The sequence below is a fragment of the Danaus plexippus genome, chromosome 6 (assembly GCF_018135715.1).
Source record: "Danaus plexippus chromosome 6, MEX_DaPlex, whole genome shotgun sequence".
NCBI lineage: Eukaryota > Metazoa > Arthropoda > Insecta > Lepidoptera > Nymphalidae > Danaus > Danaus plexippus.
The window spans coordinates 24,117-47,792 of NC_083540.1; the positions used below are offsets into that span (position 1 = coordinate 24,117).

Genomic DNA, 23,676 nt, shown 5'->3' on the forward strand with positions numbered 1-23,676 from the left:
GCGCCGTCCTGTTGAAACCACATGTTGTCCAGATCCATATTCTCGATTTCAGGCCAAAAGAAGTTGGTTATCATCGAACGGTATCGCTCACCATTGACGGTGACGGCCACACCATTATCGTTTTCGAAAAAATACGGACCAATCACGCCTCCGGCCCAAAATCCGCACCAAACAGTCACTTTCTGCGGGTGCATTGCCACTTGGTGAACCTCGTGTGGATTGGTCTCGTCCCAAATACGGCAATTTTGCTTGTTGACATAGCCATTCATCCAAAAATGCGCCTCGTCGCTGAAGATGATTTTTTGCCAAAATCGGCGTCAACTTCCAACTGCTCTAATGCCCAGTCAGCGAACACACGGCGCTGTCTATGGTCATTAACCTTGAGCTCTTGGGTCAGCTGGATCTTGTACGGGTGCAGGCTCAAGTCACAACGCAAAATTCGCCAAGTTGTCGTCTGCGAAAGGCCGAGTTCCTGTGCGCGACGCGGAATTGACTGCCGCGGGTTTTCGAGGACACTGTCGCGCACAGCGGCGATATTCTCGGCAGATCTCGCGTTACGTTGACGCACGGGAACCGGCTGATTGTTAACTGACCCGGTTGACTCGAATTTGTCCACCAATCGACGGATAGTCGACTCGGCAGGACGATCATCGCGACCGTAAAACGGGCGAAGTGCGCGGAACGTTGCTCGAACTGAAGACCCATTTTCATAAAACAATTTTATGATTTGCACGTGCTGCTCGACACTGTAACCTGCCATGGTGGTTTGGGAGGACGGAATGAATATAACACACTGCATTTGACAGCTGTCACTCAAACAACATGGCCGCAATCAGCTGTCAAAGTTCAAGCGTCCCTATTGGAAAACCCCATATACATACTATTTTATATTATCGGTCTCTCCTCTTTGTTCCATACTTCGTAGCGTCCCCACTCCCGTCTTCTAAGCATAGTCGCCTGTAATTAGTGAGCCAAAGCGAGAGAGCACACTGTTCAATACTTGCTTGTATTTGAGCATTTAACGTGTGTTAGTATATGTGAAAAGTACGTGAGCTAATACTACTTTACACTGTATGCGGCTGCGTATTACAGCTCTGTAGTAGGATGTCAGCGTGGTTTGTTATTCTTTAACAGTGTGTTTATCAGTATTTTTATATCTTGTTGTGCTAAATAAAATGTGTAACAATCGCACTCAATCAACTACGAGATCAAAAACGGTAATAGATGCAGTATTCCAAAGATATATCAACCAAATTGAAACTAAAATATTTGTATCGTATTTTAGTTATCATAAGCCTCTTGTATCATTTGTTGAAACTGAAAATATGGAACTTGAGCAATAATTAATGTAACATATGTTAAATAAATTATCTTTTAAAATTAATCAAAATATTTTCATTTTTAAACGAATAAACTTTGTAATTATCCTACCCTTGTTATATACATATATTCATCTCATTCTTTTCTCGATTTACTGAAGTTTCACTTCTAGCGTGTGTGAATCGGACACACACCTTTTTATATAGCCTCTCAAACATATTAATACGTCTTATATTGAGATTTCAGAATAAATTTACTTTTGTAGAAAATGTTCACTGAAAAAAAAAACTATCATATGGAGCAAGTTTGATTAACTGGAATACACTTACCTTGCCTTTAAATCATACTTAAGCGAAAAACGTTAGTTGAAATGAGAAATAAAAGGTAAAGTAACAATTTACTACCAAAAAAGCAAAATGTTTTTTTTTGCGAAGCACATTCTGTGACAATAGTTTCTTTAACAAAAAACATTTTCATTTTAAACCGAAGACAATAGAAGCCAAGAATGTACATATAACGTTGAAAATTCGCTTTTTAAATAAGAGTTTTGGTATTCGCAAGACAAATGATAATAGCCTAATATGAAAAACTCCCTGGAAAAATATATATGTATGTATATTGTAAAATGTTTTAACGTTATTAATATTCAAAAGATATGATACTTTTATATCTTTAAGGATACGAATAACGCTATACATGTATATCCCTTATTATATTAAATATTAAGATACAAATTTTCACAAACACAGACTATTACATTTTGTACAATAAGATATTCATTAATAAAACTGTTCCGAAATCTTTTCCAATACAAAAAAAGCCAAACAAAAATTAAATATAAGTAAAATTAAATGTAATTAATTATATGGAAATCTATGATTTTGGTTCTCTTTGTAGATGAATGTTCAGGCCTTTTTTATTCCTGAAAACCTGTTTTTAACAAAAGGAATACAGAGCTCAGAGAGGATTAAAATTCTCTTTACTGAATATCAAAATAATGTTTTGAATATTTTAGAAATTAAATCATATCGAGTATTATTAAAAATAAACGACACGGTTTGAATATATTTATTTATACTTAAGAAACCATAGTTAATACAGTACCCTTCATAAGGATTGCCAACGGCCCAGCGCCTTCTTAATCTGATTAAGAATCCCAAAAAAAAAGTGCCCAGGTTTTAAAGAGAGTACTTATTTACAATATTAATATAGGTGATTCCAGTAAATCCAAAATTAAGTAATAATTAGGTTTTTCACAAATGGTGCGAGAATTCGAATTACTCGCACATAAATCTTGTCTCTTATTTTATCTATTTCTTTAATTTAATTCCTTACTATTATAATGTCACTGCAAAGTTATTTTTCACAGAAGAGCATAGACCAAAATGAAAGGACACATGTTTCGATAAAGTAAATAGTTGTTAAATAGCGCTGTGAAGTTCGGACACTCGAGCTCCAGTAGTCGATCGGCGAATTTGTTCTGGTTACATTGCAAAAGACTTCATGAAATAATCCTAATATCACTTTTTTATTTAAAAGACTCCCTTTGTTATTTAAAAGGAATTCTTAATATAAATATTCTTATTCTCTTATTTTCTACTTCAGATAATTCCTCCATCGTAATGGAGAATTCCAATGTCAGTACTTATAATCCTGATGGTGTCATCTTTACTGGTCTTTTTAGTAGTTTTCCATCGGTTCAAATTCAACATTATGATAAATAAAATATAAGATAAAATTATAATTAACCTGAAATATTCTCAGCACAGATTATTTCTGATAGTCAAGTTTAGATCTGTCACCACCACCTGTCACTTCAAAATAAGTTAATAACAAAATACTGACTGTTGTTATTGAGATTGAAAGGAATTATTTATTTAATTGAATTTAAATTTCCAAGTAATTGCTATTTAAGTTGAATTTTTTATATCTTGATCTCAGGGTACGTACCACATGTTTTATTAATTTCGCATAATTTTTGTTTAAAATACTTTAAAACACTAAATGTCTGCTTTAAGAAATCATTAAGATTTATCGTTTCCAACAAAACGAAAAGAATAGTACTCGATACATAGAAAACAACACTGTTTTGTGATAACCTTATTTTCGGTAATATTTCATAACATTAATTCTATTTTTATGTATAAGGGATGCAGTAATTTAGTACCTTAAACCCAAATAGTCATTTTTAAAATATTACTCCCATCTAGGTTCTGCAATGGAAACGGAATCAAGTAAAGAATGTCCGACTTCCGAGACCAAGGAGGGATCACTTACAGCTGCCCAAAGGGCTCGGCTGGAGCGGAACAAGAGTAGAGCACTCGCACTGAGAGAAGCTCGTCTCGTCAAGCGCCCAACGTCAGTTATTTGTGTTTTCATATTATATATGAAATGGAAAACCCTAAGATCCAAAGTCATGTTTGCATATACTTACCTTTATTAGACTCTTTATCTTCATTCTTGTAAATGTTGTTTTATAGCAATTATTAAAGGCCAGCCCTTGTACATTGGTTAACATTAAAATATTAACACAAAGTTTTAAATCTCTTGTGTTTTACCAAATATGATCACGCAAGTGAAAAGAGTGGTATATGATTTTTCAAAATGTATAAAATACTAACAACTATTTTTAAAGATAAATTAATATACAAAGTTTGATTCATGCAAGACCTGCTTACAAAGAAGTCAAAACAGATAACTTTCTTGAAATCAAAGATGAAACTTAAGACTATATTTTTCTGTATGTATGTAGATATGGTCAGAATTATTACATTAAATCTTCTGCAGCTGGTACTTGATGTTAATAAAGATCAGTTTCTATTTCATCACACAGACTTATTATAAATACCAGCAACAAGAATTTTCTATGTATGAATTTAGTTTCAACTTGCTCTACCGTCATAGGTAGTACAAAAGTAGGTGGGACTACTACAATATATACAACCAGTGTTCCTTTGTCTAGTAAAAATGTCCTAAATTAGCCAACTGGATATGTGTAAACCGTGTTTATTTTGAACTATGAGATATCACATCATATTCGTCTGCTAAAAAAAAAATTGAAGTAAATTCATCCTCAGAGAAGACAAGAACGACCGCATCGAAAAGAAGTCGATGCGTCCGGTGGACTCCGGCGGCGGCTTCCTGCTGGAGGCAGAGGAGGACGTGGCGACCCCCGCGCCCCGCGCCCCGCCTGCGCCCATCGTGCACCGCCCCGACCAGCCGCGCTGCCTTCACTGCGGCTCGCCCTTTCCGCAGTCCTATCTGTTGGACACCTTCGATTACAACGCCTGCGACGCCTGCAGGTGCGCTCTTGTGACGCATCCTCCGCCTCACTCTATCCTTCAAGCAGATCGGCGATGTTAACGTGTGTCGTGTGATCAGGGACGACGAGGACAAACATGAGCTGATCACCCGGACGGAGGCCAAGAGCGAGTTCCTGCTGAAGGACTGCGACCTGGACGCTCGGCCGCCGCCGCTGAGGTGTGTAAGGCGCCGAAACCCGCACCGCGCGCGCTTCGCCGAGATGAGACTGTACCTGCGCGTGCAGGTGGAGCAGCGCGCCCTCGAGGTGTGGGGCTCCGAGGAGCAGCTGCGGCGGGAACGGGAGGAGCGGGACAGGCGCCGAGAGCGAGCCGCCGACACAGCCGCCCGCCGCCGTCTCCGGGCGCTGCGGATGGACGTGCGCTCCAGCCTGTTCGACCGGACGCGAGCGGCACACGAGCACGTGTACGGCCCGGAGACCTACGACCCAGACGAGGACGTGTACCGCCGCCGATGCGAATGTGGACACGTGCAGAGTTACGAGAAGATGTAGGCAGACAATGAAACATAGGACAGGATAAATTCGTTTATTGTGTGCTCAGAGCCGTCGGTTAAATGGAACGCACTACACGAGACCGTGCACGCGAGAGAAAGTGACAAATGCGAATGTCCGTTGACATAGACAGTATTTACTATTCTTATAAATAAAGTATTAAATCTAAGAAGAGAAGATGTTCACCATTCACCGTCATGACGCCGACGTCGCCGACCGCTTTCCAAACAAATATAAATCAATGGAATGACTATTGAAACATAATTTCCACCTTTCGTAAGCTGGCTCTTGGTCCCGGACGGGCCCGGCTCTCACAGTCATAGTTCCTTGTCTGAACTAGGAGTTCTATTCTCCTCCACGAGGTCGGTGTCATGTTGATGAATGGTTTGTATCTTTTAGACAGATTTCAAATCTTCCGGTAGATCATTTTTGGGATGTTTGTTTTCAAAGTGTTGCTTGTAAGTTTTTGGGTCCGGCATTTGAGCCTGAAACAAAACAGAGTGCATTCATGAAAAAATGGATCGGAGACTTGAGACTGTAAAGATACAACTCTTGTTTATTTCATATGGCTTTGAGTTTTAAATAAAATCACATAAATGAAGTAAGGAAAATGTTTACTTTTAGAAGTCATTGTTTATGTCAACCATAAAAGTTCAATAAAATTTTACTTTAACATGAATTTTTTATATTTTGTCCACCTCTGACTATCATCTCAGATGTAAGTAGAAATACATAAGCATAATAAATTTATAAAAGTGAAGGGACCAATCCTTATATCATTTTCCCATATCCTAAATGTAAAAAATGGGATGTAAATTACAACTTGTTTAGCTTAAAGTACGAACAGGTCTGAGAGGCAGCTTACTTACATTACTTTTTTCTTTTGGAGCATATATAACATGGTGGGACACTATCGTACAAAACAAATAATAGAAACCAGTCTGAATTAAATCAAAACTAATCTCTAACCTGAACACAATTACAAAATAAACTTAAGATATATTTTAATATTCAATAATGACCACATGGTCCAACGAGGAGCTGACTTAACTAAACCATAATATAAAGTTGAGCGAGAAAGTTGCTTAACCTATCTACCACTCTATCTTAGGAGGTAGTGTGTCTGTCTATATAATACTGTATAACATATATCTGTGAAAATTGTTAAAAATTATATTGAAAAAATGTAACTTTAACAGAAAGAAACAAACAAGTACAAGTTAATAATAGTATCCCTGTAACAATAATAACTTAAAATTAGTATCCTGAGTCTACAGAAACTTGTAAAAATTAAAATAAATTAGTGTTCTGAGATAGATGGACCTATTCAATACATGTCACAATAGTTCCTCTGAACGGCTCGTCATGTGTGATAGTGAGCTAGTTGGAGGTATAATAGGAGTGATCATGGTATATCACACTTATAGCAGTAAGAATAGAACTGTAGTATAATGTTATAGATTTACTGTAACTGATTATGACTTATTCTTAAAATGCTTACCTTGCAAATAATGCAAACATGCACAAGAGCTTTCTGTGCAGCTTTCTTTTGCTCTGTTGCACTGTGCCCTTGTTGTTTTTTTAACTTAGACTGTTTCTCAGCGGCTTTGGCCTGTGATTGTATTTTCTGGTGCCCCCGTGCCATCTTTTAAAAATATCATAAAACAAGATCACTTGATTGTTTCATAAACCATGACCAAGTACTTATATACTTTAATAATATTGAGGTAGTTGTCACTTTAATGTTTCAGCGCAGAGTTTTTAATTGCACTTTGAAAATTAACTCGAACTTTAAAAATAAAATATGATCTCTAAAACCATATGTTTCAGCGTTATCGACGAGGAATGAAATGAATGGAAAAAAATTATTAATATTATATTAAATTAAACAGATACCGATATTGATACAAGAAAAAGATAATATTTCTACATACCTTTCTAATTCCTATGAACTGAACCTCGATTATATCGTTTAATAAAAATACTTTTACTTATATTTACCAGGCAACTATGATTTGACTTTACAAAATACCAAAATTTAATTTATAATGACTTTAATAAATAGGTTTTAATGTTCATTTATTTACAGAAATATGTTGTCTGGAAATAATGAAATGTGTATTTTAATTTTAAGTAATCACTAGATTAAAATTTAGATTTGCGAAATTGCAGATAATATCAATTTATCTGTGGTCTGTCATAAATTACTTTTAATAGATAACTACGCCGTACGTGGTACACACTATATTAAAAGAAAGAAACAGTAAACTTCACAATAAAAATTATAATTGCAATTTTTTATGTATAATGTTTCACCTCAATTCTTTTTATTTGCCCCAGACTATTCTGTAACTTTATCTTTAATGCCGATAAATAAAATAAGTTACCTTTATTTTATTTAAAACATTTGTTAGTGATGGACCCCTATTTTATTTCACTCAGAATTTTGTTTTAAATACTATTTTTAATTACAGGTGTCCGATAACATTTTGTAAAAATTTCAACTTATAAGTTTTTTTAATATCAGATCATAGAGGAATAACAACAAATGCCTAAGAGCTATAAAAAACTTAACAAAAAAAAACTGAATAAAATAAGTTACTATTAATTCGTTTGTTGTGTATCACAACTAAAGTCTCTATATGTGTGTCTTAACTGACGATTTTGTAATTTAAGAATAAAATTATATCAGAATTCGTTTCAACCCAGATACTTTTAAAGACTATGGTGTCCATATCATGCCTACATATTTTTTTGACATAAACCGTAACATGACATTACTATTGTCGCATTAGTGTTATCTTAATTGTTAGTGTTATAGGTTACGCCGAGTGAGTTTTGTACAGAAATAGGAAGTGAATAGTGTTTATTTTATGTAAAGAACATTAAAAATAAATATATATTTTCTATTTGTCAAAGGACTTTCTTCTATTTTGGAGTAAAAATAAATTATCTAGTGATGTTTAACACAAAAACCACTTTATTTGACTAAATTAACCTATTAGTATTATTTGTATGCATCGATGCTATCTCTTATACGTCGCGCTTATCGTAAAGTGCGTTTTTTAGCACGCGCTGTGGGGTCAAAAAGTAATAAAAATAATGAAAGTCCACTTCGGCGACTTCTTCAAGATGCGAGTAACTTCGGAGAGGCAGGTGCTGCAATACCGGCAGAAGGGGAGCTGCAATGGGCGACACAACCCTATGCGACACAGCGTAGTCAAGAACCAAGCCCTTACGTAGATCCCAAAGAAACCACTGTTATTCTATTCCCTGGACAGGGTTCCCAACGAGTCGGCATGGGTCGTAATTTACAAGAAGTACCTGCTGCTAAAGAGCTGTACGAACTTGCCTCAAGCATTGTCGGGTAATACTGTCTATTTAATTAAATACCTACTACTTTTTGTTTTGTTAAACCAATATTGATAAAACAAATTTTGTATCTTATCTCTAAGTTCCTTTGTTCTTAATATAATATATAATCAAACATATTTTGAAGCAATATGCCAAAAAAATGCTGTTTATAAGTTTGACATTAGCATGTGTGTGTGTGTGTGTGTCTGTCTGTGTATGGCCTTGTAGCTCTCAAAAGGACTGACATTCAATTGTATGTAAGAAGACAGTAAACGTGATCAATGGCTTTGTTTACAAGATTGCCAAATTCTATTGAAATAAACTATAAACAGTTTGAACCTTTGACATGACATTAAATTTAATTGGCCAATTACAATGTAATATATTTATATCTTATGATGTTTCTTGTCTTTAGGGAATGTTGTTGTTGCTGTCAAGACATGAGCTCTTACTAACAGACTTTTATTTTAAATTAATACTTATTCTCTACAGATTTTATTGTTCGATGTTCCACACCTGGAGGCCCAACAAAATTTGTCACCTGTCAGTTATAATAATTAATATTTGCTCAAAGATTAAAATTGCGTTAGATTATCAATTATTTATTAATTTAGTGTTTCTGTCACCTCACTGACGGCAATTGAATAATTATCATTGCTACATATAACTTATATTTCTTATTGTATCACAGTAAACACTTCCCTAATGTAACAATTCATGGGTCCTGTATATGTTATAAAAAATTACTTAGTCCGGCACGGTTTCCTCATGGCCTAAAGAAAAATATTGCATATATGGAAATGTCATATCTGCCGCTACATAATTATCCATGGTAAAACTCGCAGGTGGGACGTGGGACGAGTCTGTCGCGAGGGTCCGGCCGAGGAGCTCGACCGCCGCTGTCAGACGGCCGTGGTGGTGACCGCGCTGGGAGCCCTGGAGATGGCGCGCGACACGCGGCCCGCCGCTGTGGAACGAGCTCGCGCCGCCGCCGGCTTCTCGCTCGGGGAGATCACCGCGCTCGTGTTCGCGGACGCGCTCAGCTTCGAGTCGGCGCTGCGGCTCGTAGAGCTGCGAACGGCGGCCATGGAGGCGGCAGCGCGCGAGCGCACCGGCGGTATGCTCACGGTGTGGCTCGCGCCCGACGCCAAGCTCAAGGAGCTGCTGGCTCGAGCGAGAGACCGCGCGCGGTCCCCCGACCTTCCGGAACCCGTCTGCCTCATCGCCAACTACCTTTTCCCCGGCTGCAAGGTCCTGGCGGGAGACGAACAGGTGAGCGTTCTGTCAGCAATAATTAACTCGGCGTGAAGCCCACGCATGACCGATGACCCGGATTACACCGCCTCGTTCTTCGTTTTAGGCATTGAAGTTCGTGGAGGCGGAGGGCCGCAAGTGGGGCGTGAAGCGCTCGGCCCGCGTGCGGGTGTCGGGCGCCTTCCACTCGCCTCTGATGGCGCGGGCGGAGGAGGCGGTTAGGGAAGCGGTCAACATGTGTTCGGTGCGCGAGCCGCGGCTTCCCGTGACGTCGTGTGTGGACGCTCGCGCCGCGCGGTCTGTGGCGGGAGTCAAGCGCCGCCTGGTGCGTCTCACCACATCTCCAGTTCGCTGGGAGCAGGTCCTCCATGTGTTGTACGCGCGGCCCCCGGACACGCCGCAGCCTCTCACCCTAGCGCTGGGTCCGGGCGGGGCGCTACGCTCTACACTCAAACTCGTCAACGCGCGGGCCTGGGACTCCTCGATTCAGATCGACGTCTGAGTAGTTCCCCGTTATAGTGCTTTAGTTATAGTAGCAAGATTTATACTTCTCAAAATGTAAATAAAGTATTTTAATTTGCATTCGGTTGTTTGTTTTTTACGAGTGCGGGCCCCCGTCTATAAAGCCACTCCCTCGAAGGAAAACAAAAGAAACGACAAAAATGTTGTCAAAAAAATATATTTTTTATATGTATACGATATAACATTAAATAGCTATCAGAACGTTTACGCTTACTCTAACGGACATGAGACTAATATGTGGGGGCCGGTCACAGGCCGAGAGGGGAGCGCGAAGGTTGTCCGGCTGCGGCGGCCACATCGCGCCCCAGAGCTGTCAGCCGCGCGCCGTGTCTCAAGGCCCGCGGGGCCAGAGCGCCCGCCAAAGCTCCCATGCGGTCCGTGGCTTCCTCTGTCCAGGTCTCGGCCATGGCCAGCTCGTGGTCGGCGGCCGGGAGCCCGAGGCGATGCGCTCTCGAAGCACGAGATAACACGGCGGCCGCCGTGTAGGCGTCGATGGCGCCGGCCGCCAGACTGTTCAGTACGAGCTGCTCGTCGACCACGCCGCGGCCGTATTTACGGAGCGCGGCCTCGACACACGCCCCGTACTCCAACACCCGGCGCGCCAGCTCCCTCGCCGCGGGGCGGAGCGCCGGCGCCACCAGCGGGTCGAGATCCGCGCCCCGCGCGAACCCCACGGCCCGTCCGGCGCGCTTGCCGGCTTCGCTAAAAATGAGTCCGAGATGCGCTGTCGGGTTTTTGAAGGCACGCATCACCTCCTGGAGGTGCGAGCCCGCAAACTGAATTCCTGAAAATTCCATTACTTTTTTTGAGTTCAGTTCAAAATGACTGAAAGGGCGTCGGAGGTGTCGCGCGATACTCACCCGTGAGAGCGACGAAGAGCCGCAAGATATCGTTGGTTCCCTCGAAGATGCGGAAGATTCGCAGGTCCCTCAGCACGCGCTCCAGCCCCGTGGCCTTCATGAAGCCCATACCTCCGAGGATCTGGATCGCCTCGTCCACAACCTTCCACGCGGAGTCTGACGCGAATACCTTCGACACCGCCGCCTGTGAACACGCGAGCGTCTTACTCTGTCACTGAACACTCCAGTCGGCCGCAGCAGCTCGTGTCACAGACCTCAAGGTGGTAGTCCTGGTGGCCGGCGTCCATGTTGCCGCTCACCATGTAGGCGAGCGACTCCGTCACGTACTGCAGCATCGCCATACGCGCCAGCTTCTCTTGGACGGAACCGAACTCACAGAGCCGTTTACCGAACTGAACCCTAGTGGCGGCATGTTCCGCGGCCTGCCGCAGGGCGGCGCGCTGCGTGCCGCCCAGCGCCGCCGCCATGCCGAAGCGGCCGTTGTTGAGGATATTCATGGCCACCTTGAACCCGTTCCCGACTCCGCCCAGCACGTTCTCTACCGGGACCCGCACGTCCTCGTAGTACACTTCCGTGGTATTTGAACACTTGATACCCATCTTGTTCTCGGGAGGACCCGACGATACGCCGCCAAACGATCGTTCCACAATGAAAGCCGTCACCTACAACACAAAAGAACGGACGTCATACACCCTAGTTACATGTCTTAATACACCTTTGTGCCATTCCGTACTCACTTTATCAACTTTTTTTCCGTCTTTTTCGACGGGTGTTTGAGCAAACACGGTCATGATCTCAGCGATTCCACCATTGCTGATCCAAATTTTGGATCCATTTAGAATGAAGTGCTTCCCGTCAGGAGACAGTTCTGCTCTCGTTCTGAAATATTTCGAACGATAATAATTACAACAGGCGCCCGAGCGAGGAGTGATCATACATACCGACTACATACTGACTTACTTAATGGAGCCGGCGTCGGAGCCCGACGACGGCTCTGTCAAGCAGAAAGCCGCATATTCTCCGCCCGTAACGCGCGGTAAGTAATGCTGCTTCTGTTCCGGCGTGCCGAAAAGCAATATGCCCTTGAAACCGATGGACTGGTGAGCACCCAACGTGATGCCCACGCCCAGGTCGTGAGCGCCGACCACCTCCACTAGCCGCGCGTACTGCGTGTTGGATAGTCCCAGTCCGCCCAAGTCCGTCGGCACCTGGAGACCGAAGGCACCCAAATCCCACAGTCCCGACAGAGTAGCCTGCTCGATCTGTGCGTCCGCGTCGTTCTTGGCCGGATCGTTCACCTGCAACGACATCTCTTTAATAATATTTGTTAAATGAGCGATGAAAATACTGCGGTACGAGAACTAACCTCCTGAAAGAACTTCTCGACCGGTGGAACGAGTTCGCTGAGAGTCTGACGCTGGTCTTCGGAGAGTGGCTCCGGGAATGGAAACACCTGCGTCGGCTCGAACTGACCTCGGAACAAGTTCAGTGTGAAGGATGTACTCTGACGCGCTCCGCGGGGAGCTTCAGCGGCCGCGGCCGTCGCCATGCAGCGGCTGAAGTGTACCACACGTTATAATTGACATTAAATTAATCGAAACAACACCATTCATATTCAAAATAATATTTTAATTATATAAGAAGATGATATCGACCATAATATCTTTAACATGGGTGACATGGACGTAAATAAGCTTAACAGTAATTATACATTATTTATACATAAATACATAAATACATATGCAAAGTAGGATAAAAATTTTACAATATTGAAAATGACAATGAGAGAAGATATTTTTTAGGTCAACATTTAAAGGAGAAGATGAGTATTTTAAATAGAAACCGGAAAGTGTTTACGAAAGAATTTTTAATTAAAATTAGGGGATACTATGAAAATTTTGTGCAAAACAATAGTGTTCAAGAAGGATTCTAAGGGAGGAAATTTTAAATCACTCAAAAGTAGGTACAGGGGAGGACAATGTTGGAATATTTTTTACATTAACATTAGAACATGCATACCCCGGCAGAGGCAGACGGTAGATATTTTATCTCATGGATGGAGTTCAGAAATATGGTCATGTTAGGATAAGGTTAAGCGTGACTGTCCAAGACAAATGACTATCCATTAAAAAACCATAGTTGTTTACCTTCTGAAGAAACAGATTTGTGACACTGTTGTGAGCTCTACTGGGCAAAAGGTCAATATTAATTTGATTATATATTTGCTTACTCCTGATTATAATCACATCATTGAGATTTATTAGAATTAATTAATAGACTAACATCATTTGACCGCTGATGTTTGTAATAGCTTTGATTGTTGCAGATGAAGAGGCACGTGTACAGAGATAATCATTAGCAGTTCAATGTAATAAATACAGACGTGAGATATTAAATGACAAGGAGTGTAGGGAAAGCCACCTCATGCTGTTGTGGCCAATGACTTCTCATGACATTCTGTATTATATAGGTGATGAGTTTAACAATTATCTAAGTCAGTTTATAAAAAACTGCTTTATTAAAAAAATGGACCAAATATAAATAATTACAGAATGTCATCTTCATTACATAACCGTTTAAGATACAGACTGGTTAATAAACACCGGGAACACAATCAACACTTGTCAGTGCAATTTAAATATTGTGCTCAATATATTGACACATTATACTCCAAAAAGAATTGATTTTGTAATGTAGTTGGTGATCTTATGAGGTTCTAAATCTTGTTTAAATTATATTAATAAAGAAGGAAAAACATTAAAACAAACTGTGTACCAAATATTTTATTACTACATAAAACAACTCATTTAACATCACTGAAATTTTTTACTATTTGTTTGGCACAAAACAGTTCAAAGATATAATAAATTTTAAACCATATTCTATGATCCAGTTTTGTAATTATTTGAATGTATTATAACACCTCAAACAGTTCACTCTTCTCAGATGAAATGTGCAACAGGTCTTACCTACATTTATTAATCTACATCATAGTCCATAAGTCAGTTTGGAACCTTGGCTCATAAAACGAATTAAAGTACGTCATTGTCCTTGATCAAAGATCTATTTAGGAAACAGTTCAAAGTCCAAGGTGATGGCATAGAAAGTAGGGCAAATGTAATTGTACTTTGGACTTACCTCCGCATCGGAAGAAGTCGCTTGCTGCCACCGAAGCAGCGACTTGCGCATGTTACCATCTTGGATCCTTTCATCTTCACTATCACCCACTTCTACTTTGAATATTAAAGAAAATAAATACAAGGCACTTTATTTGTTTATATCATTGTATAATAGAACGATTTATTGTAGGTCTTTTCAAACCCTTGATTTTATGCAATCGTCAAATATCCAACAACAGTAGAATAGGCTTGCTGATTTGGATAAGGTAGATTGCAAATTGACAAAAAGTTACGGAACTAACAAGTATATAAAAAATGTCAAAATAGAATTGACTTTAAGAAATGGCATAGTGTAACTGTAATTTGAAGTCTGTTTTCATTTGACAGGTATAGACTTATATTACCCACCTAAGAGCGTTATAGACTATAGTTTTAGGAGTACTTTTTTAAAGTTAAATATATGAATGGATATAAAATAGATAAAAAAGATTACTTTGATAATCAAAGTAAATAATTATTCTTAAAGTTATTAATGTAGAATCTGTTTGAATTTAATGTTTTTATATCGTGTTTAGATTATAACATCTGTAGACATATGATAACTAAAATAATAAGAAAGTATGGACACCATATTCTTTAGCAGCTGTTCCTTGTTAATTTAAGATTTTGACGAGAAGTAGTGGAATGTATGCCTCTCCCATAGCACGTCCCCGATCTCCATCTTCCTCCCTCCACTTAGCTACAGGCTACAGCTACTTCGTGTATTTCATTTAATGTTGGCAATTTGATGTTGGTAATCCTCACAACAGAACCATTCTAACAAAACTACCATCAGTACAAAGGTAATGCTGGTTTATCAACTACTACTTTAGCTTTCAGCCTGCCGATCTTTGTCCATGTAATGGGGTACAAATCTCTCTTCAATTAAAATTAAAAAAGAATTCTTGCTATGATTATTTTGTTTTTTCAAGTCATCACTGAATTATTTTGTACACACTTAAATTATTATTTGTTAAAAAAAAAAATAACAGTCGCTTACAAAGGTTATGTGACGGATAACTTTCGGATTCATCCTTTAGAGAAACTCCCAACATAGCTATACTCCAAAACTTTTTAAGTAACTATAAGTTTTATCGGGAGTAGTCGTATTTCAGCTCCTTTCGTTATCACAGGCAAGACGCACTAATTAAAAGATATTGTTTTCAGACTTTGTGATATGGGCAATGAGAAGACCCGACGGTGTTTTAATAGACACCACCCACCTTTTATTTTATTTTATTCGATTTATTTTTTATTCAATTCAATTGTTTTAGAAATAAAATAGGGCAAAACATTAAACACATAGCTTATTTCGTACCTCTTATCTACATAAAAGAAACAAAATATAAATAATCCTTATATGCGATTATAAAACATTTTTTTTATAACATCCCTGAGGATATGCAGAGTGTTGCCCAGTTTTTTTTTTAAATAGAAAACACATTAAAGAAAACACACACACATCAAACTTGACAGTTGACAAAAATGTCTAAATTCTTAAGTTGGTTAGTGATTTCAGATTAGATAGACCTTTTTGAACAATAATAATTGCAATTGTCAGCAATGTGATATATGAAACTGTTCAAAACCGATTACGATTTAGTTTCATATCATATCCTCAAACCTTCATAATGTTAGGAATGTTCTGGTATATATTTGAAGTAAAGAAGGAGTTTCTAGTATGCTTTTCACTGTCTTTGCTGTATATAACCTATTATCTTGTGGAAGTCGTCAAGGTGAAATTAATCATCGTAATTCTATAATTATGTGGAAACATTGCTATCTTACACGTAGATGTGATTTTATGTTTGTCGCTTAAATTTCTAGAAACCGATGCTGATATGTCGTAAGGGGGAATTCCGTCAATTACTAGAGGATAATGTTCCATTGTTGAGTGAGCCTTACTGGCCTACTCCTTGGTGCGTGGAATCTCGATTGCAAACTGTACTGGGCTCTGTTCTTCGGTCACATTTACTTCCACCAGTAGCTTACCGACGGTATTGATTTCAAGTTATTTATATCCCAGAACTATTTCTGTAGAAATAATCTTATTTTTTGATCCACAAAGGTGTGCAAAACTAAAAAAGAAGCTTTCACAATGTAAAGAAATTCTATAGAATATTACATGTATTATATATATTTTATATTGCTCAACTGTATTCCAGATGTAGGTGACCTAACTCCATGATATGTGAGAATTACAAAAACAAAATGTCTTTTCATTTAGAGACCTATAATTTTTATTTTAGTAATAATACATGAGAGTAAAATGGAAAACATTGATTAGGGAACTTACAAAATAAATACAGTTATTTGTTGTCTAAAATTGTCAGAGAAAAAAAAAACACTGCACTGAACCATAATCTATATAACTATTATATAATAAATAGTTGTGCAAAGAAGAAAAAGTACCAAGAAAATCATGAGGAATATTAATTGTAACTTTCTAATGTCAAAATTATTTAAACAATATGCCAATAATGTGACAATCACTTAATTTACTATTTTGTTCAAAAAGATAATTTCAATGAAAAATTTCCTCATTCATAATTTTTCCTATTAACTTATTCATAAAGGATGGGGAATGAACAACTGGCTAATATTAAGGAATTAATATATTATGTGGATTAATAAATAAATATTATAAAACAAAAATATCCCAGCATCAAACAATAATAGTGAACAAGAGTCCCGTGTGTGTAGCGAGGTGCTGCGGCTGTCGGACGGCGGTCAGGTGGCTCTGGACTGGGCCGAGCTGGCGGATGGCGACAGGGAGAGCCGGCCCGTGCTGCTCGTGCTGCCCGGACTAACGGGCGGGGCGCAGGCGGACTACGTGCGCTGCCTGGTGGCGGCAGCGGCGCGTCTCGGGGCGCACGCGGTCGTCTTCAACAATCGCGGTCTCGGCGGTCTGCCGCTCACCGTACGATCCTGTCATACGTCACATACGATAAGGTCGGTGATGACTTCATAAATGAGTCTTTTGTAAGTTTCTGTCGCGTCGTCCGTTTCAGACACCGCGGCTGTACTGCGCCGTGTCGCACGCGGACTTAGCGGAGGTGGTGGAGGCGGTGCGGCCTCGCGGCGCTCCCCTGCTGGCGGTGGGGGTGTCTCTGGGTGGCCTCATCCTCGGACACTATCTCACGGAGCACGCTCAGCGCGCCGCGCATACCTTGCACGCCGCGCTCGTGGTGTCTTCTCCGCTGGACGTCGTGCGGGGTGAGCCAGAGTCCCTCCGTCCTGGACCGCGTTCCTCTCCGAACACTCGTCGACGCCCCTCTTCTCCTCAGGTGCGGAGTGTATCGAGCGGCCTCCTCTGAATTCCTTGTTGTCGTGGCACATGGCACGTAACCTCCGCAACACGGTGAACTCTCATTCTCCTCTCCGGAGCGGTCCCGGTGATTGGGCGGCCGTGGAGCGCTGCCGGTCCGTCCGTCAGTTCGACCAGGCCTTTACGACCAAACACTTCGGATTCCCTTCTGTCGACGACTACTACCGCGCGGCGACCCTCTGTGACAAGCTGAGCCGCGTGCGCGTGCCGCTCCTCTGCCTGTGCGCGGCTGACGACCCCTTCCAGCCCCTGGACGGTGAGTGTGTCCCTCCTCCCGTGTCGTGTCGTGTGTGACGCTCGTCTTATCGCTGTATGTTATCGCGCCAGTGTTACCGCTGGCGGAGGTGGAAAGCAGTCCTTGCGTGGCGCTGGCGGTGACTGCTCGCGGCGGTCACATCGGCTTCCTGGAAGGTTGGTGGCCGGCACCCCCGTCCCGCTCTCCTCACTCGCAGTACATCGCTCGCCTCGCTCACCAGTACTTCGCGGCGCTGCTGTCGTCCCCGCGTCCCGTCAGCCCCCCCTGAAGATCACTCTCTCCCCTTCTCCTGCACCGTCACAGTATTCATTGGTGTACATTATTAGATTAGTTTTGTGACGTTACCAAATCCGCCATCCGTTCGTCATTTTCCGACCGTATCTCGTGACCTGTCGGTGGCCACTTTTTTTTGATCTTTATAAAATACGAAGAGTATCGTTTCGTAGTGAGCGGTAGGGTCGTCACTTCGCACGAGCACGTTTTATAATTTAATGTTTACTAACGCCACGTTATAGCAGAACCGTTGTTTGAGATTAAATTTATTAATTGAATAATGAACCGCCCGCACAATAACAAGTACAACGACTTTAAGTAGCAACACTGGTCGAGGAGCGTTTATAGTCACCCGTCACAGGCATGAGGCACATGACGCGACCTGTCACTTATCATTGTTATTGTTTATTTTTTTACGATTAGTTTTAATCTGGAGTTATATGATCATGTTATTGTTAGCTTTGTATTGTTATATCTATAAGAGATTATTTATAGTCTTGATAAAGACAGATTCCTATTAGTAAATATTATAATTTACTAAGTCTATTACTTAGCGACGTGAAGAACGAGTGAACCGGCCTTAATATGAACAAGTTGACTGTGATGTAACATTATTAATAATATAGAGAAGGAATTCCCACACACAAGGGAAATGGGATTCGAAGATACGAAATATACGAGGTTCTGTCAATTGTGAGATATTTATAGAAACTAACGCACAAATCTTCAAATCCCATTTTAAATATATAAAAAGGTTAGAGAAGAGTAAAAGATGATCGAAATGAAAACTTTATTAGAATATATATATATGTATATTATAATATAAATAAAATACTTTTACAAGAGTACACAACGCGTTCGTCCGAAAAGATAATAATTTATTAATACGTGTGTGATGTTAGAGAACGGCGCGGCCGCACATATCACACTTTTATCATTTTTAATAAATAAACGAATATAACGCTCCCAAACATGGTTTTATTCCTCCCGTCCCCGTCCCGCGACTCGGCACTGGCGACTCACAGGGCTGGCAGGTCGACGCCGAGAGCGCGGCAGAACTCGCCCACCAGCTGCTCGGCGGCCGCGAGTCGTTCCTCGGACGGCAGGTCCCCCAACGCGCCGCCCACCGCGCCCAGCGCTCCCAGGGCCGCTGCGAACCTCTCTGCGCGCTCCACCGCCACCTCGGGGTCATCGCCCTCGTTGTGTTCGTGCTCGGAGTCGGACCCCTGGGCCGCGAGCTCTGCGGCCGGCCCCGGCTCATCGTCCATTGGTTGATCGATCCTCTCTAGACCGCGCCACGGGTGAGCGTGTAGCGTGGCGCGAACCCGGTCTAGTCCATACGTCTCCGGGAAGGGTCCGTCGGTACCTCCATCTGAGTCGGGGTCAGGCTCCTCCGTCAGCGACACGAGCTCGTAGCGGTTGCGGCGGGCCCAGGAGCGCAGTGCGTCCCCGCCGAGGCTGGTGGCGGAAGCCCCTCCCGCACACACGAGAAGTCTCACGAGAGCGCGGGCATTCCCTCGTAGAGCTCGCGAGCGACGCTCTTCGGCCAGCTCCGCCACGAGAGCCTCCTTCTCCTTGTCATTATATATTATAACATTAATTTTAATTCTAAATAATGAGATCTAAGATTTTCGCGAGTTTTATTCATTTAAATGAAACTAGTATTTTTCGGATAAACTACACGTGATTTATTTTTGTAAAAAACTACATACTCCCGACGTTCCGGTTACTTTGCAGCAACCGTGATCACGGGCATCTCGTCTTCCCGTGATCACGGTTGCTGCAAGTAGTTTTAGTTGCTGCTGTAGTTGTTTACAAAAATAAATCACGCGTAGTTTATCCGGAAAATACTAGTTTCATTTAAATTTAATTCTAAATCCCAAGGATCATCTTCGAAGTGAACCATCGCTTCAAAGTGTCATTCCCTATAACATAGTTTCCTATGAACTCTACCAAAGTCCTTCTCTTTCATTCTTGTCAACAAACACTTCTCTTTCCACCTGATCTTCATTCTTTCCTCAGTCACTTAGACTTAAACATTCATATTTAAAATTGTTCTTGATATCTGCCATTCTAATAACATTTTTTACTCCATTGTCAATGACTGAAAACAAATTCAATTTCCCCCCATTGTATGTATTGTGTGTCACCTGTGTTTTTGTGAACCCATTTGTCAATCTTAACATGTACTTGACACACCATAATGTGCCCTGATATATTTTTAGGCAGTGTGAATTATATACACAACAAACTGATATTGAAATGAGTTTCAATTAATAGATTATGAATTAATAGTGATAGTGAGCGACAATATGAACTTACATGAAATGTAAATATAATGAACACACACCTCAGCCTCAGTAATATAAATGACATGAGCCTCCACTCGGTGCTCCCACACGTCTGGTAACTGACGACTGTCATCCAATGGTTTCAACTGCACTTGTGCATGGTAATACTTATTCGTTATCATCCATACTTTACTCCCTTCTGTCCAATTCTCAAATTCTACCACCTGGCCTTTGGTAACGTCTAAAAAATATATATTTATTACGGACATCATACCTTAAATCAGACATCATACCTTATTCGTTATTCTTTTGAAATTAAATGCTTCGAGCGCCGAAGTGACAAATTACCTTCTATGAATTTCTTAGCATCCGCTCTATCACCCGCGCTGACTAAAATTATAGGCAGTATGTGGCAAGCCATTATTATAACTGTATATAAAATGGATAGTAAATGGAAACAAAAAACACCGAATACTAATTTTTCTTAACAGTAAACAACATTATATTGTAGTATTGTTTGAATTTATGAACAGATGTAAAAGCTCTGCACTTAGAAAAAAATAAATATTTATTAGATAATCTTTTAACTGTTCTTAATCGAATTTATTAAAAGCCTTAAGTCACAAGTTTCTTTTTTTTATAACTGAGAACTACCTCATCTAAGATCGATAATCAGAGTTTGGACCATTGACAGTTCACAGTTCAGAAGTGTCACAATGTGTCATTACTCACTACATTTAATAGTGTATGTATCGTGCCCTTTTATACTTTTTTTATCTGTATAAAATCTGTGTGTGTAAGATTTTAATACTTCTTCTTAAAAGACGCACCTATTTCATTCATTCAATTTAGGGACCATTTTTGTAATAGTGTCAGAATTTAGATGTGCCATTACCATTTAACTGTTATTTGGTACAAGGAAAGAAAAACATTTATATACTTTGGAAAAATTTAAGAGGTAATCTTATCCTTGATCGGCTTTAAACTAATATTTAAAGAAAAAAAAAAGGATTATGGAAATTAATATTGACTTTTTTTTTATGTAATGAATACAATAAGTTAATATCAGATGATAGAAAATCGTACCATGTTATTTTTAGATGCACTTCTCCGTCATAGTCTGTACTCTGTAATGTCCGAAACTTAGTATCTGTCAATGAAAACAATATTTTATATTTCACAATAGTCAATACTTATTTACAATCTATTATCACCATCTTTGTTGGGATTTAATAATTTGCAATGATAATTACAATTTCGTGCTTCTAACCGGTACCCAGTTTACCGAGAATTCAGTAAAGTGCAATCATGAATAATATAATATCTTGGAGTGCCGAAGACGAGGCTATCATTGCTACAAACACGGATGCTACTGAATGCAAGCGGTGTGCAGTTGAATTGGGTTATTGGAAAGATGAATACATTTCATATTTTGCTAAACATGTCGATCGAAAAGCTCCAGAAATAAATCGTGGATATTATGCGAGAGTTAAAGCAATGGAAATGTTTATTCATCAATTTTTAGAGGTATGAGATAATTCAATTGTATGTAACTTAACTGTTCTAACTATTTGTGTCGGAATAAAAAGAATACATTCTACAATTTCCTGTATTGTTAATTGTTATTTTGTGGAGAAAGACTCCCTATTGGCATTATTTTTTCATTATATTGTAATATGTTTGTGGTATATTCTAGAGATGTGGTACCAAGTGTCAGATCATCAACCTGGGATGTGGTTTTGATACTCTGTATTGGCGCCTCAAGGACACTACACAAGCCGTCAGCAACTTTATAGAGTTGGACTTTCCATCGGTAACAAGCAAGAAATGTCACATCATCAAACGTAACAAGCAGCTATTGGAGAAGATTTGCAAAGAAGGCATGTTGAAAGACTTAATATATACAGATAATAAATATCCTTTTACTCATTTAATGCCTCATAACCAGTATTTTGTTTATTTTAAACTGTGACTGTTTTTTATATGTTCAGTCCAAAGACTGACACAGTATCCATTTTGCAAATAGTCTATGTACAAAGTTTAAGCCTGCCATAGTTGTAGTTTTTACATTTTTTGGAATTGTTAGAAGTAATCAATAAACAATGTTTTTCCAGATGGGGAGGTCGTGATCCGGTCTGGTGATCTCCACTCTGACGGTTACCATCTGCTGGGCTGCGACCTGCGTTGTTTGGAGGAGGTCCGTCGCAAGTTGCAGGCGGCCGGCGCCACTGCCGAGGCACCCGCGCTGTTGCTCGCGGAATGCGTGTTGGTGTACCTGAGGCCCGAGGCGGCGCTGGCGCTGCTCCGCCACCTGGCCGCCGCCTTCCCTCGCTGCGTGCTCCTGCTTTACGAGCAGTGTAACCTGTCCGACCGCTTCGGCGAGGTCATGCTGCGCAACCTGAGCGCGCGCGGATGTCCGCTGGCTGGCGCCGAGCACTGCCGCGAGCCGGCGGCTCAAGCCGAACGCCTCGTGTCACTAGGCTTCGACGCGGCGCGCTCCTGGGACATGGAGACCGTGTGGCGCTCCTTCCCCGAGGACGAGCGCTCGCGAGTGGACGCGCTGGAGATGCTGGACGAGCGCGAGCTGCTCCTGCAGCTGAACACGCATTACGCGCTGACGGTGGCCACTCGCGGGGAACTGTTCGCCGACCTCGACCTCGCCGGGTAGATCGGCGCGGAGTATTTATCGTAGAAGTTTTAAAGATATCGCTCGGTGTTATGATAGAATGTTATTATCCTCGTGAGCTTCGGAAGTCGACTCGTTCGAGATGACCGTTCGTCCTTTTAAAAGAAGAGTATTTTACTTAGTCAGTATCGTGCCGTTTTCTTGTGCTTACTAAACTTTCCCATTTCGATGTATCGATGAATGTTTATCGTAATGTTAGCTGTCGCATGTCGCACGTCACTCGGCGGGAGGCGCGCACGTCGCTCTTAGAAACGTTTCAATATTGAGTGCGAGAGAATCACGGACGGTACTTCTCCTCGGTCCACTTGATATTTACTCAATTTTATCAATATTAATAAGTGTTAAATATTTATTTATTGTAACTCATAAAAACGATGTATATGAATAAAAATTTGTTTTATTTGCCGCTTCGCCGACCTCGAGTCCGTTTTTAGTAAGATTGGATCTCTAAAACTGACTACTGAACTGCCTAACGACATTTTCATTGAAGGATTCAGACGGCTGAGAGGGCTGGGAGAGAAAATAGGAGAGGGAGGGGGGATCAAGCCTAATAATAAAAT

The 23,676-nt window shown here is 40.8% G+C and overlaps 7 protein-coding genes across 8 annotated transcripts; 4 read left to right on the forward strand and 3 right to left on the reverse strand.

Moving 5' to 3' along the window:
• Positions 1 to 3,123: 3,123 nt before the first annotated feature.
• Positions 3,124 to 5,807, forward strand: LOC116778846 (DNA repair protein complementing XP-A cells homolog). Its single transcript, XM_061529833.1, has 4 exons — positions 3,124 to 3,262; positions 3,531 to 3,678; positions 4,398 to 4,622; positions 4,702 to 5,807. Exons 2-4 carry the CDS (start codon positions 3,539 to 3,541, stop codon positions 5,132 to 5,134), a joined length of 798 nt encoding a protein of 265 aa, XP_061385817.1. The 5' UTR covers positions 3,124 to 3,262; positions 3,531 to 3,538; the 3' UTR covers positions 5,135 to 5,807.
• LOC116778858 (zinc finger protein 706-like) lies at positions 5,155 to 7,295 on the reverse strand. The gene is made up of 3 exons (XM_032672914.2): positions 7,069 to 7,295; positions 6,636 to 6,779; positions 5,155 to 5,619 (listed from the first exon to the last, which is right to left on the reverse strand). Exons 2-3 carry the CDS (start codon positions 6,777 to 6,779, stop codon positions 5,530 to 5,532), a joined length of 234 nt encoding a protein of 77 aa, XP_032528805.1. The 5' UTR covers positions 7,069 to 7,295; the 3' UTR covers positions 5,155 to 5,529.
• Positions 7,296 to 7,889: 594 nt separating this feature from the next.
• LOC116778838 (probable malonyl-CoA-acyl carrier protein transacylase, mitochondrial) lies at positions 7,890 to 10,324 on the forward strand. Its single transcript, XM_032672888.2, has 3 exons — positions 7,890 to 8,501; positions 9,334 to 9,760; positions 9,849 to 10,324. The coding sequence occupies exons 1-3, from the start codon at positions 8,158 to 8,160 to the stop codon at positions 10,242 to 10,244; spliced, it is 1,167 nt and encodes a 388-aa protein (XP_032528779.2). The 5' UTR covers positions 7,890 to 8,157; the 3' UTR covers positions 10,245 to 10,324.
• An 81-nt stretch (positions 10,325 to 10,405) lies between these two features.
• On the reverse strand, positions 10,406 to 14,606 carry LOC116778824 (very long-chain specific acyl-CoA dehydrogenase, mitochondrial). The gene is made up of 7 exons (XM_032672867.2): positions 14,263 to 14,606; positions 12,491 to 12,680; positions 12,085 to 12,422; positions 11,862 to 12,003; positions 11,379 to 11,786; positions 11,125 to 11,308; positions 10,406 to 11,048 (listed from the first exon to the last, which is right to left on the reverse strand). Exons 1-7 carry the CDS (start codon positions 14,334 to 14,336, stop codon positions 10,513 to 10,515), a joined length of 1,872 nt encoding a protein of 623 aa, XP_032528758.1. The 5' UTR covers positions 14,337 to 14,606; the 3' UTR covers positions 10,406 to 10,512.
• Positions 14,607 to 15,731: 1,125 nt separating this feature from the next.
• Positions 15,732 to 19,110, forward strand: LOC116778836 (phospholipase ABHD3). The gene is made up of 6 exons (XM_032672886.2): positions 15,732 to 16,018; positions 16,110 to 16,279; positions 16,986 to 17,202; positions 17,294 to 17,498; positions 17,570 to 17,866; positions 17,938 to 19,110. Exons 1-6 carry the CDS (start codon positions 15,914 to 15,916, stop codon positions 18,132 to 18,134), a joined length of 1,191 nt encoding a protein of 396 aa, XP_032528777.1. The 5' UTR covers positions 15,732 to 15,913; the 3' UTR covers positions 18,135 to 19,110.
• On the reverse strand, positions 18,913 to 21,132 carry LOC116778842 (alpha- and gamma-adaptin-binding protein p34-like). Of its 2 annotated transcripts, XM_032672897.2 has the most exons (3): positions 20,779 to 21,132; positions 20,490 to 20,671; positions 18,913 to 19,713 (listed from the first exon to the last, which is right to left on the reverse strand). In XM_032672897.2, exons 1-3 carry the CDS (start codon positions 20,849 to 20,851, stop codon positions 19,159 to 19,161), a joined length of 810 nt encoding a protein of 269 aa, XP_032528788.1. In that variant the 5' UTR covers positions 20,852 to 21,132; the 3' UTR covers positions 18,913 to 19,158. The 2 variants fall into 2 exon arrangements, with proteins under 2 accessions (XP_032528788.1, XP_061385968.1); XM_061529984.1 differs by lacking the exon at positions 20,779 to 21,132 and having other exon boundaries at positions 20,462 to 20,671.
• A 406-nt stretch (positions 21,133 to 21,538) lies between these two features.
• On the forward strand, positions 21,539 to 23,507 carry LOC116778840 (leucine carboxyl methyltransferase 1). Its single transcript, XM_032672891.2, has 3 exons — positions 21,539 to 21,957; positions 22,127 to 22,310; positions 22,545 to 23,507. Exons 1-3 carry the CDS (start codon positions 21,739 to 21,741, stop codon positions 23,096 to 23,098), a joined length of 957 nt encoding a protein of 318 aa, XP_032528782.1. The 5' UTR covers positions 21,539 to 21,738; the 3' UTR covers positions 23,099 to 23,507.
• Positions 23,508 to 23,676: the final 169 nt, after the last annotated feature.

What these genes read in the sequence shown, in the direction of transcription:
- LOC116778846 (XM_061529833.1), top strand. Translation starts at nt 3,539, where the DNA reads ATGGAAACGGAATCAAGTAAAGAATGTCCGACTTCCGAGACCAAGGAG. An exon ending in CGTCTCGTCAAGCGCCCAAC is followed by an intron (nt 3,679 to 4,397) that starts GTCAGTTATTTG and finishes ATTCATCCTCAG; the next exon opens with AGAAGACAAGAACGACCGCA. An exon ending in AACGCCTGCGACGCCTGCAG is followed by an intron (nt 4,623 to 4,701) that starts GTGCGCTCTTGT and finishes TCGTGTGATCAG; the next exon opens with GGACGACGAGGACAAACATG.
- LOC116778858 (XM_032672914.2), bottom strand. Translation starts at nt 6,779, where the DNA reads ATGGCACGGGGGCACCAGAAAATACAATCACAGGCCAAAGCCGCTGAG. An exon ending in ATGTTTGCATTATTTGCAAG is followed by an intron (nt 5,620 to 6,635) that starts GTAAGCATTTTA and finishes GTTTTGTTTCAG; the next exon opens with GCTCAAATGCCGGACCCAAA.
- LOC116778838 (XM_032672888.2), top strand. Translation starts at nt 8,158, where the DNA reads ATGCTATCTCTTATACGTCGCGCTTATCGTAAAGTGCGTTTTTTAGCA. An exon ending in CTTGCCTCAAGCATTGTCGG is followed by an intron (nt 8,502 to 9,333) that starts GTAATACTGTCT and finishes TAAAACTCGCAG; the next exon opens with GTGGGACGTGGGACGAGTCT. An exon ending in TCCTGGCGGGAGACGAACAG is followed by an intron (nt 9,761 to 9,848) that starts GTGAGCGTTCTG and finishes TCTTCGTTTTAG; the next exon opens with GCATTGAAGTTCGTGGAGGC.
- LOC116778824 (XM_032672867.2), bottom strand. Translation starts at nt 14,336, where the DNA reads ATGAAAGGATCCAAGATGGTAACATGCGCAAGTCGCTGCTTCGGTGGC. An exon ending in ACCAGGACTACCACCTTGAG is followed by an intron (nt 11,309 to 11,378) that starts GTCTGTGACACG and finishes GCGTGTTCACAG; the next exon opens with GCGGCGGTGTCGAAGGTATT. An exon ending in GCTCTTCGTCGCTCTCACGG is followed by an intron (nt 11,049 to 11,124) that starts GTGAGTATCGCG and finishes TGGAATTTTCAG; the next exon opens with GAATTCAGTTTGCGGGCTCG.
- LOC116778836 (XM_032672886.2), top strand. Translation starts at nt 15,914, where the DNA reads ATGTTAGGAATGTTCTGGTATATATTTGAAGTAAAGAAGGAGTTTCTA. An exon ending in CCACCAGTAGCTTACCGACG is followed by an intron (nt 16,280 to 16,985) that starts GTATTGATTTCA and finishes CCGTGTGTGTAG; the next exon opens with CGAGGTGCTGCGGCTGTCGG. An exon ending in TCCGCTGGACGTCGTGCGGG is followed by an intron (nt 17,499 to 17,569) that starts GTGAGCCAGAGT and finishes TCTTCTCCTCAG; the next exon opens with GTGCGGAGTGTATCGAGCGG.
- LOC116778842 (XM_032672897.2), bottom strand. Translation starts at nt 20,851, where the DNA reads ATGGCTTGCCACATACTGCCTATAATTTTAGTCAGCGCGGGTGATAGA. An exon ending in TGCTAAGAAATTCATAGAAG is followed by an intron (nt 20,672 to 20,778) that starts GTAATTTGTCAC and finishes TATATTTTTTAG; the next exon opens with ACGTTACCAAAGGCCAGGTG. An exon ending in TTTATATTACTGAGGCTGAG is followed by an intron (nt 19,714 to 20,489) that starts GTGTGTGTTCAT and finishes TATAATGACAAG; the next exon opens with GAGAAGGAGGCTCTCGTGGC.
- LOC116778840 (XM_032672891.2), top strand. Translation starts at nt 21,739, where the DNA reads ATGAATAATATAATATCTTGGAGTGCCGAAGACGAGGCTATCATTGCT. An exon ending in TTATTCATCAATTTTTAGAG is followed by an intron (nt 21,958 to 22,126) that starts GTATGAGATAAT and finishes GGTATATTCTAG; the next exon opens with AGATGTGGTACCAAGTGTCA. An exon ending in GGAGAAGATTTGCAAAGAAG is followed by an intron (nt 22,311 to 22,544) that starts GCATGTTGAAAG and finishes ATGTTTTTCCAG; the next exon opens with ATGGGGAGGTCGTGATCCGG.